This window comes from Macrobrachium nipponense, chromosome 30 (genome assembly GCF_015104395.2).
Source record: "Macrobrachium nipponense isolate FS-2020 chromosome 30, ASM1510439v2, whole genome shotgun sequence".
Classification (NCBI taxonomy): domain Eukaryota; kingdom Metazoa; phylum Arthropoda; class Malacostraca; order Decapoda; family Palaemonidae; genus Macrobrachium; species Macrobrachium nipponense.
In genome coordinates, this window is record NC_087218.1 from 31334650 (window position 1) to 31347149 (window position 12500).

Consider the following 12500-nt stretch of genomic DNA (forward strand, 5'->3'; position numbering starts at 1 on the left):
CATGTTTTTGCATTGAAATAATGGATAAATATAGAGCATGTTAGGTTGCCAGTTAGTGAATTTTGAACAAAATCCAATGCATTCTTGTAGCATCGGTTCTGAGCACAGGTAGTTCCACGTTGGCTGACTGGATTTCGGCTCGGCTACTAATCCGGTGGTCCGAAGTTCGATTCTCAGCGCTGCCAACGCGGAACCAGCGGAATTTATTTCTGGTGATAGAAATTAATTTCTCGATATAATGTGGTTCGGATCCCACAATAAGCTGTAGGTCCCGTTGCTAGGTAACCAATTGATTCCTATACACGCAAAAATGTCTAATCCTTCGGGCCAGCCATAGGAGAGCTGTTAATCAGCTCAGTGGTATGTTAAAACTAAGATATACTTACTTTTTCTGAGCATAGGTGTACATAATTAAGCAAGGGAATGCAAATGGCATGATAATATGAAAAGCCTAGGTCAGGTTAGGGGAGTCCAAAAGATTTAGAATTGAATGTATTTTTCTCTAGTGAAGTTTTCACTTGAATTAGTCATTGCTGACTGAAGGTCTGATTAAGGTATAAAAAAATTGATTGTAGTTCCTACCTAAAATGTAACAGGACTAGGGTAGAGACAAAGGGTGAGGACTTAGCTAATTTTTAATTGTGGCATAGGCTGTAGAGAGATCTAGTATGTTGTAGGCTATTTGCATATAGTATTTCCCTTTGGTAAATGAAATTTTAATACCATTATATAATTGTTGAAGCATTATTTTCAAGACAGAATTTGGGGTGATTTTATGTTGGGAAGTTATTGTAACAATTTGAATTACAATAAAATTATTTGCTGAAATTTATTTCAAATTCTTTGATAATTAATTCCAGTTTTAGTTTTATCTGGTGCTGTATTCTTAGTTAAATTTCCATAGTTTTAAGTACAATCTATGCTATATATTGGTTGAATATTTAATCTGTTCAGTAATCCTGCTGAACAGACTAAATGTAGATATAAAAACTTTAGGTTTTATGATGGGAGATATTGAAGAAAATTCAATAATGTTTTCCTGTTAGAGTTAGTTCCAAAAGGTGGAGTTTTAAATTTTTCCAGGGCTATCGTATATCCATTTATTAATAATATACAGTAAATTCACTAGGTAAATGTAATGAAAGTACCTTTTAGGAGACTAGATGACATTTGTATGCCATGACCACACATGGTTTTGGGGCTTTGTGGCCTATTTTTTTTCTGTTCACATTAACGAGGGAAATTGAAACTTGGACACTGTTTGTGGCAATGATTTATGAAGATCATTCAATGTTCAAGGTATGTTTTCATTGCTTTTGTTAAATAAATGTCTCATTCTGATTTGCAGTTTATACATTTATAGTTCTTAACAAGGAAAATTTCAGATACACACAAAATGGGTTATTGCACATGTTGGATCGCAACAGACGAATAAAGCCGGAGCCCGAAAGATTTCAGATATGCCAAGACAAGTTTGATATCATCATCACGTGTGAAGAACGTGTTTACGACCAAGTTTTAGAATGTAAGTATGCTTTGGAAAATTGCAAGAAAAATATTGCTTCCATTTCTGTATGACCAAAATGGTGCCTATCAACTCTTTGCCCTCATGGATTTACTCTGGAAACTGTTGGCAAGTCCCTGAGGGAAGGGCTTACAGGTTTATTTAGTGTGATTGTATGTGTGTGTTTCATGTTTAATCCATTCTTTTGTGTACATGAATAAGTTTTTTAACAGAGAAATGCTTTTGATTCCGCTCATTGTCGTGTAGCAATAGTAAAAACTACACCAGTATCTTCTTAAGTATATATACAAATGATTATACTTTCAATGAGGTTGTGGCAATTACAAGGAAGATACAGTGGAACCTCAGTTTTTGTATGTAATCCCTTCCAGAACGTCTCACGAATTCTGAAACATATGAAATCTTATATAATAATTCCCATAAGGAATAATGTAAATCCAATTAATGTGTTCCAGACACCCAAAATTAGTAAAACTAAATACATTTTAGAGAGAATTAACACAATTTCACATGCAGAAAACAAAGAGAAATAAGTATAAATGACTAATGTAATGGATTAATAAACAGTTAACATCACTCGTACCTTTCTGGAAGACTTGTTAGCATATGGAAGGCGGAGAGGAAGGGAGAGGGATGAGGAGGGGTTATTGTTTGGAAGGGGAATCCCCCTCCAGAAGGACTTCAGGGGATTACTTCTCATCTTTGTTTTTTACTGGCACCAGGACCTACTTGAGTCACTGGACCCCTATCGTACAACAAATTTCACATTCACTGAGAAGGACAAGAGGAGCCTCACTCTCTTATGTGCCCAAGAAGAGAGTGTATGTGTTTGAGGAAGAACCTACTCCGTGTAGTTGGTGGGACTCCTCTTCAGACCTTGATGAACGCACAGAGAAGGTCTTAGAAGGCATAGACTCGGAGCACTTTAGGGCCCCAGTTTCGACTCCCTTTTCGCATTCTGCTCTTACTTCTAAAGGAGTAGTGTTTGATAAGAAGCGCAGACTAATGTCGAACAAGAGTGATATTGTTTCTGTGAAATCTAAAGGAGATTTTCCTTTTCATGAATCGTCTTCTTCCTGGAAATTGGTGGATTTTCGATTACCAGAACAAGTAGTGTCCAATAAGCGCTCAACATCAGGTAACTGGTCAACTCCCGCTGGTCACCCAGTGACAGACAGCTCTTTTGGGCCCCGCAGGTGCCTGATTCATGACGTCCATGGGGCGCCTGAGCGCCCTCCTTCTAAGAAGCGCATTAACCCAGAATTGACAACCATTTCATAGAAGTTGGATCGTATTTTAGGTTTGGTACAACCTCAAGGAGCTGGCGATCCTACTTTGGGAATATAAGATTTGTCTCTGGTATCATCAGAAGATGAACAGTGAGACTCAAGACGCAGAAGAGGATAATGCAGACAAGAGCTCTTCAAATACAGCATATAAACAACTTCGCTTCTTCGTAGCAAATTGCCCAGAATCGTTTGCTCTGAGGGAGCCTGCCTCTCCGAAATCATCTTGGAATAGGGACAACCATGGAGAGTCGTCAAAATTGCCAAAATTAGTTTTGTCTATCTTGGCTAAGAAGGCTTTAAAGAATATTGAAGCTTGGCTTAAACTTGGAAATACTAGTGGGTTTCCTTGATTGGACAATTGGGGCGTTAGGCAGAAAGCTCAAATCCACCTCCTTACCTGAAGACAAGTTTGCGGACGTTTCCAATATCATTTACTATATAGACAGAGCGATCAGGGATGGTGCCTCTCAACTTACTGCCATTTTTACGCTAGGGATTTTGACGAAGCGTCAATTATGGCGTGCGTTTGCTATGAGGGGAGTGACCAGAACACAGAAATCAGCTTTATTTTTTTCCCCTTTCGACAAGAAACATCTTTTTCCCGAGCATACAGCATCAGGAATTGCTTCACTACTCCAGGCCCAAAGCAACACAAGACCTGTTGGCTCAGTCGTCAAAGAGACCTTAACCCTCTTGCGCTGATTGGACGTATTATACGTCAAGATAAATTGTCTGTCGGGTGCCGATTGGACGTATCGTACGTTGACATAGAAAAGTTTTTTTAAAAATTTGTGGAAAAATACTTATAGGCCTACCAGGCGAAAACTTTTGAATCGTGCAGCTTGGGGGATGCTGGGAGCTCACAGATCAAGGCGTTATGCGAATTTCTTTCTTATTGCACTAAAAAGTATCGGTGACACATCTCAGAAATTATTTCGTCACTTTGACATAATTTTTGCACCATTTTAAATTAGCCGTTACATGGAGTATTATATATGAAAATGTGCACAATTCCATGTAGAATACAACAAAAAAAATACTCATGATTGTAGCTTTTATCAGTTTTGAAATATTTTCATATAAATAACGATAAGTGCCAAAATTTCAACCTTTGGTCACTTTTTACTCTACCGAAATGGTCGAAAAACGCAATTGTAAGCTAAAACTCTTATATTCTAGTAATATTCAATCATTTACCTTCATTTTGCAACAAATTGAACGTCTCTAGCACAATATAATAATTTATGGTGAATTTCTGAAAAAAACTTTTTCCTTACGTCCGCGCGGTAACTCTTCTGATAGATTTTTTTGCGCGATTGTCGTAATGTTTGCACCGTTTTAAATTAGCCGTTACATAAAGTTTTATATATGGAAATGTGCGCAATTTCATGCACAATACAACTAAAAACAACCCATGGTTGTAGCTTTTATCAGTTTTGAAATATTTTCATATAAATAATGATATGTGCCAAAATTTCAACCTTCGGTCAACTTTGACTCTACCAAAATGGTCGAAAAACGCAATTGTAAGCTAAAACTCTTATATTCTAGTAATATTCAATCATTTACATTTATTTTGCAACAAATTGGAAGTCTAGCAGAATATTTCGATTTATGGTGAATTTATAAAAAAAAAATTTCCTTACGTCCGCGCGGTAACTCTTCCGAAAAAAATCAGAAATTTTGTTGTGCGATTGTCGAAATGTATGCACCATTTTAAATTAGCCATTACATAAATTTTTATATATGAAAATGTGCGCAATTTCATGTAGAATACAACCAAAAATTATTGAAGGTTGTAGCTTTTCTCATTTTCGAAATATTTGCATATAAATCATGATAAATAGAAAAAATCCACGTTCGGTCAACTTTGACTCTTCCGAAATAGTCGAAAAACACAATTGTAAGCTAAAACTCTTACAGTCTAGTAATATTCAGTCATTTATCTTCATTTGAAACAAATTTGAAGTCTCTAGCACAATATTTCGATATATGGTGAATTTAAAAAAAAAAAAAAAATTTCCTTCCCTCCGCGCAGATTCTCCGCCGCAAATCTCCGAAATGCTTATGTCACATTCTCGTAATATTTGCTCCATTCTTATTAGGCGTTTCATAGAGTTTCATATATGAAAATGTGCACAATTTCATGTAAAATACAACAAAAAATAATTGAATTGTAGCTTTTCTCATTTTTGAAATATTTGCATATAAAAATAACATATACAAAAAATTCGACATTCGGTCAACTTTAACTCGTCCGAAATGGTCAAAAACTGCAATTGTAAGCTAAAATTCTTATGGTATAGTAATATTCAATAATTTATCTTAATTTTGAAACAAATTGGAAGTCTCTAGAACAATATTTAGATTTATGGTGAATTTAAAAAAAAAAAAAAAAAAATTTATTACGTCCGCGCGTTACAAATTCATGCATCATTTTGTGATAATATTTCTCTGTGTTGCTTTGATAGTTTTACAATGTGTTATATACCAAAATGATCACAATTTTTGTACAATACAACTAAAAAAAATTAACTCGTTAGTTTTAACCGTTTTGCTCACAGCGCAATTTGAATACAATTATATGTGAAATTTTGTTTTTGCGCTATCATATATCGCATTATTTATATATGATAATGATATTTTTTTAATTTCTGATGGTTGCATACTAAATTTCAGGAAATGACAAAAAAAGGAGCCAAAAATGAACTCTTAATCTTGAAAACTAAGCGTGCTGTGATTTTTAAAAAAAAATATTTTTTCCTCTTCCGCTCTCACTCCAAGACCCCCCCGGCATACGGGAGACAATTTTTATTATACCCCTTTGGCGTAAGAGGATTAAGGACCTCTTCCTACAGGGAACTGTCAATTAGTGGTAACAGACCCAGCCTTTAGAAGTACGTATGCCCTTTTGAGGGAGAGGCACATATAAGACCTTAAGGGGGCCGGCCGGAACCCCTTTATATGGAGGTATAGGGCGAAAAATGCAGTCATGAAAAAATTCATGGAGCTTCATATGGCAATTGAGAATACGTACGTATACAAAATATTTCGTCAAAATTCCTCTTACTTTCGTAGTTACAGGGTAATTAGTTAACGTAACTCAATAAGCCTAAAACATTGATCCGTACAAGAAAATGCAATATTTCCTCTATTATCGTAAATTTTTATAATTATTGTCAAAGAAATAGGGAGAAATGGCATCTGTAGACATTCCCCGAGTCGAGAAGGAGACCAGGCTCAGCTACCAAGTCCAATCCTGATTTAGTGCGATCACAGACTTCGAGTAGTCTACACGTTCCATTTCACCTCTGACATACGCCTGCATTTACGTATGTTTATGTATGTTTCGGCAAGAATTTCATCATGCCAATGAGGAAAAGACAAGGAAAACATCTTGCTAACATACAGACGAAGAAAAATCGCTCAAGTATTATTACAGAATATCATAATATATGCGTAGTTAGTGAAAAGAGAGGGGAGGGTTGCTTAATAACGCCCCCGTCTTGCTTGACAGCACACGTCACACTGTGCACCAAGGCTACGATCTTTGAGCAAAGAGATCTTCATTTATGATAAATAACAAAGTTTTGGTTTTTTAAAACCCAAAATGGAATATGAAATTCATAATAATCATGATTTATTAAATTGCCTTTGTAAAAAAAGAGTACGCCTTCGAGTTTCACCTCTTGACATTCTCTTGCAGTTACGTTTGTTTATCTTTGTTTCTGGCAAGAATTTCATCATGCCTAAAAGGAAAATACAAGGAAAACATCTCGCTAACATACAGAAGAAGAAAATTCGCTGTAATAAGCCGAGTTAGTGAAGGGGAGAGAGAGAATTGCGTAGGAAGGAGTGCCCCATCTTGCCTCAAGCAGTGCCCCAGGCTGCGATATATGAGCAAAGGGATCATCATTTATGATTAAATTATGATAAATAAAATAGTTTTGGTTTATTAATACACAAAAAAGAAATATACATTCATAATAATCATTATTTATTAACATTGTCTTTATAGAAATACGAAGGAAAACTTTGAACGCCCGTATCTCAAAACTATACTTATTGACCTTCAAAATCTATCTTCTCACTTAGTTTTAAAGCTATAACATTGGAATTTGGTATATAACTCAGAAAGACATTATAGAACAATCAAATAGAGCCTTTTTTCCAATTTTTGTTTCGTATTTTTTTAATAAATTTTTTTCTCCTGATTTATAGGTTTTATTTTTTTACCATATTGAAAAATTCATATCTTGCAAAAAAATGACTTTTAGAAAAAAAACTCTCCATTCGATTGGAGGTCTACATCAGGTCTATATATGGTAGTAATCCCAGGTCTTAATATTAAATATCAAGGGAGGAGATAGAATTTGAAAAATGGTTATTTTCGGGATAAATCGCCCTGGCGTCACAAAACCGAAGGTCAGAGGCGAAAATCATATGTGGTTTGGAGATGTCCCAAGTCACCTTATTAAGTGGTATGAATATCAAAGTCCTGTCCTTAAAAAAGGGCATTAGCCGGCCGGCCCCCTTAACAAGAGGCAGAGGAAAACCAGCAATTATTGCAAAACTTTTTAAACCCACAACAGGAGAATCAAGAAGGTGAGGGTTTTTTCCTCCATGCAGTAGGAGTGAGACTGCAGGATTCTTGGAATTGTTGGGAAAGTATGGGTGCGGAACTTTAGACCATACTTCCTCTTGGGGATGGGTATCAGATCCCTTTTGCCCTTTTGCAAGCAGTCCACCTTTAGCGGATTCTCCCATTCCATTTCCAGCACACTTGCCAGGGTCAGAGAAGTTTGTTGCCCTTCAGGGGGAAGTAAGGCAACTTCTAGAGAAAAGTCATAGAGAAAGTAGTAGCTTCTTAGTTCCCAAAGCTTCTGGAGGTTGGAGACCAGTTTTAGATTTGAATCGGCTGAATCTTTTCATTCACAAGACAAAATTCAAAATGGAGACAGCACAGCAGTGCTTTCATCCATTCACCAACACGACTGGATGTTATCTCTAGACATGAAAGACTCGTACTTGCAAGGGGAGACTTACCAGTTCAGAGCCCTGTTTCCAGCTGTCAACAGCACCACAAGTCTTCACCAGAATAATCTTTTCTAGCAAAGTGGCTTAATCTAATAGGTGTAAGAATCAACCTCTACCTGGACGACTGGTTGATAAAGTCGAGCTCAAAAGAAAAATGCATGGAGGACCTTCAAAAGAAGCTGATGTTGACGAAGAAATTAGGCCTTTTGGTGAATGTTCAAAAGTCAAATCTGGTTCCGATTCAACAGATTCTCTTATTTAGGGATGATGATAGATTCAGTGAGTTTTCTGGTTTTTCCATCTCACCAAAGGATAGATTCAGCCCTTAAGAAAGTACACAAGTTTCTAAATTTGAAAGCCTCTTCAGCGAGAGCTTGGATGAGCCTTTTGGGAACCCTCTTGTCGGTGGAACAGTTTGTTAGTCTAGGCTGCAATTGAGACCGATGCAGTTCTTCCTGAAAGCCAGTTGTAGAAGAAAGGAGGATTTGGACTACTCCTTATTCCCTATTACGAACGAGATGAAAGTGGACCTCCAATGGTGGAACTCAGAAGAACAACTCAGTGCAGGAGCAACGTTACAGAAGTCGAAACCGAATCTTGTTTTTTTTTTCCGATGCTTCGGACAAAGGCTGGGGAGCAGTCCTGGGGGAGAAGGAGACATCAGGACTTTGGCAAGAGGATCAGAAAAAAATGGCATATGAACTTGGAAAGAGCTGAAGGCTGTTCATCAGGGACTCCTATCCGTCACAGAGGAAGTAAAGGGAGAGACTGTTGTAGTCTATGCAGATAACATGACTGCTTTAGCATACATCAGGAAGCAGGGGAGGACACATTCTTTCTCCCTGTACAAAGTTGAGAGAGAGTTGCTGTTATGGGCAAAGTTGAAACAAGTGACCCTTATCACGAGATTCATTCAAGGCAAGCTCAATGTCAGAGCCAATCTTCTAAGCAGAAAGGATCAGATAATCGTGTCAGAATGGACTTTAAACCTGTCAGTGTGCAGACAATTATGGAGACAGTGGGCCAACCACAGATAGACCTATTGTTCGCCAATGACGGACCCATAAGCATGATCAGTATAGACGCTTTTCTTGTAGACTGGTCAAATCTCGAACTGTGTACCTTTCCCCCATTCAAGATTTTATAGGAAGTTATACTAGTCAAGTTCAGACTATCAGAGAATTCCAGAATGATCCTAGTGGCCTCCTTTTGGCCAACAAAAGATTGGTTTCTGGATTTGCTGGATCTGTTCTCAGACTATCCAAGACTATTGCCACAAAGAGTAAATCTACTCAGACAACCGCACTGCAACAAACTCCACAATGGGTTACCAGCTCTTGCTCTAACTGCGTTTCGACTGTCGAATGTTTGTTACGAGAGAAGGGATTTTCAAAACGACTGGCAAAAGCTATCTCTATGTCTTGGAGAAGATCTTCTACCGAAGTCTATCAAGCAAAATGGGTGGCTAGCTTCAGAAGCTGGTGTAGAAAACAATGTCTCCTCTTCTACAACTTCTTTAAGTCAATTGGCAGATGTCCTTTTATTTTTAAAAGGAAGGAAATTGTCGACACCTACCATAAAAGGCTACAGATCTATGCTGAGCTCAGTATTCCGACATAGAGGTTTGGATGAAGGTAATAATAAAGATTTGGAAGACTTGATAAAGTCCTTTGATACTTTGAAAACGAAAGAGCCAAAACTGCTCTCTTGGAACTTAGACGTAGTTGTGAAGTGGCTGATGACTCCTAGATTCGAGCCACTGGAGAACTTAACTTATCGCTTTGAGATCTGACGAGAAAAACTTTTCCTAGTGACCTTGGCTACCACAAAAAGAGTGAGTGAAGTTCATGCCATGGATAAAAAGGTAGGTTTTTCAAGGGGAGATGCTAGTACTTGCTCTTTGATAATGGGGTTTCTTAGCTAAGAACGAACGCCTGTCTAAACCTTGGCCATCCTTTTTCATGTTAAAAGGTTTGAGAGACTTGGTAGACTCTGAGGAGCCAGAATTTACGTATGCCCTGTGAGAGCTTTGAATGCATGTATTATTAAGACAAAGAATCTTAGGGGCAGTTCAAATAAACTGTGGTGTTCCATAAAAAATCTGTCTCACCCAGTGTCTAAAAATGCTATTTCCTTCTTTTTGAGAGATCTGATTAGAGAAGCTCGTTCTCTGGTCTATTACCACGTCGATACAAAGTTATGATGATCACCCCCAGAGGCAGTCACCATCTGGACAGCTCACTTAAGAGGTAGGGACTAGGAAGGCTTTATAAAGTCCAGCGCTTATTTTTAACTGCAATAACCCTCTCCCCTTCATTGTGGGGAATCAGCAGTGGAACTACCAGGTAAGTTGTATATACAAAAATGATAGTTTCATAATAAAATGAAGTTTTGTATATTTTTACCTGGTAGTTCCAGTTAAAGCCCACCCTCCTCCCCTATCATTGGAAGGTGAGGCATAAATATCTGAAGATGCTACCGTAGTTCCTACCAAGTTACCAACCCCCAGTAGAAGGGGGGGGGGAGAAGAGTATCACCCAGGTCCCAGGAGTACCAACCGTACTACCAAACGGGCAGGAATTTTTTATTTTCTAGCTGCCAATTGCGTTAGGGACTATAGCAGGTAAGTATATACAAAATTTCATTTAATTAGCAAAATATCGTTTTCTTCTTCAGCTCATCACACTGCCTTCAACCTCTCATTCTCTACTTCCAATCTTTCCTTAGCTTCCCTCGTCAACCACAACTCCTCCTTCAGCCTCTCCATCTCCTTCAACCCTTCCAGCCTCACTTTCCTTCACCAATCACACAACTCAATGCCCCAATCGTCCTGCAGCTGCCATGCCAGCAGTCCCTGTTCAGGGGCCTAAAATTTAATGTGGCAGGATCACAAGCTCAAAAAACAAGCAGGCAAAATTCCCCCCACATAAACTTGACTAATTCGGCTGCCAAACTCACTCTCAGCCACTTTCCTCTTTACACTACGGAATACACACAGGACAATTGACCTACTTACACACAGAACAAAAAACACAACACATGTACTCACCCAACTCCAGATACTCAGGGTTATGCTGTGCTGTCCGCTGGTCGAGGTCACTGAGACACCACCAACAACAAAGACAACAACCAAGAACCACAACCCAACAACCAAGGACCACAACTCAACAACAACACAACAGCCAAAGACCACAACCCGACAACCCAACACCCAAGGACCACAACACCACAACTCAACAACACAACAACAAACAAGGAACACAACCACTACTCAACAACATAGAAAAGCAAACAAGGAATGCAACCACAACAAAAGACCACTACTAAACAACCCCTAACAGAAAAAAAATCAGCAACACAAGCCAACACACACACCCACTAACAACACCAAGAATTCACAACAGCTCACCAACAAAAACCCTCAACAACTCACAACCACAGCAATTCACATATAACTCGACAGGAACTCATAAGCACAACAAATCCAACAGCACATGCACAACAACTCTAAAGCAAACAATATCAAACTCAACAACAACTAAACAACAAATCAATAACACACAACTCAACAGACTTTCAATGCCTTCAACACACTACACAGACAGCTGCCGAAACTACTGATCATCACAGGCTCTGCCTAAAGACTGACTCCAAAACACAGAACTTTATCTCCAACAGCACCAGCAGACAACCCAGAACTCAGCAACAGCCAATTCAATCGCTAACCAACCATCCACCAATTATGCCTCTCTCTCTCTCTCTCTCTCTCTCTCTCTCTCTCTCTCTCTCTCTCTCTCTCTCTCTCTCTCTCTCTAAGACGTCAAACGGAACTCCCATAACTCCTCCATAATGTTATTATTGTACTGGACATGTGTATATTCCCTCATTTTTAAGTTTAATAAACAGAAATCTAGAGAGTGATATGGAACAAGGTGGGCAGTGAAATAGTAGTCTGCACGATTATGATCTTCATTAGTAGCCATTTAGTCATATGAAAAGGTCAGCTTTTATAGTCTGTAGGCAACAAGTATGTATAAGTACTATATTGAGTGATATAGGATCTTATTTAAGGCGGAGATTTAAAGTGATAATGACTTTCTCTGTAAGGTTTCCAGCTGTAATTGTGATTGGGTTTTTAGGACAGTTCTATTGTGACATCCTGTGATTAGTGGCTAATAGGTTTTACAGGAAAGTTAGTTTATTAAATACATGTTCATGATAAATGACCCCTTCATTAGGATAAATACATGTTCATAAGCGAGTACATTGTTAGTATCATTGATTAGTTTATTGAGACAAGAGTCACACTTCTGTACTCTCTTAGCACCCATTTGAAAGATTTGTCATTTGTTCTTGAATGAGAGGTGAAGATTAGGGTAAAGTGTAGGGAAAGGAGTTGTATTTGCTATATGTAAGTTGAATAGCAGAAAGTTGAAAGCAGTACAGATGGGGCCAAAGGGATGCTGCAAAGAATTTTTTGTACCATCCTTGGTATACCTCTGTTAAGGGGCCTATAGGGATAAGTATGTACCAACTTCAGTGTAGTGTTGTATGTGCCATTGGTGATGTTAGGGTAGAACGATTCCACTTTAAAGTTACTGTATTTCCTGGTTTATAAGACATATTTTTCTCTGTAAAAGATAGAAAAT

The 12500-nt window shown here is 38.1% G+C and overlaps 1 protein-coding gene across 2 annotated transcripts in view; it reads left to right on the plus strand.

Moving 5' to 3' along the window:
* The window catches only part of LOC135202402 (RNA polymerase II subunit A C-terminal domain phosphatase SSU72-like), a 244495-nt gene that overhangs the window by 126176 nt on the left and 105819 nt on the right, over positions 1 to 12500 (plus strand). For both annotated transcript variants that reach the window (XM_064231794.1, XM_064231795.1), the window contains exon 4: positions 1386 to 1525. In XM_064231794.1, coding sequence (XP_064087864.1) covers positions 1386 to 1525 — 140 coding nt within the window. The remainder of the gene's footprint in view (positions 1 to 1385; positions 1526 to 12500) is intronic.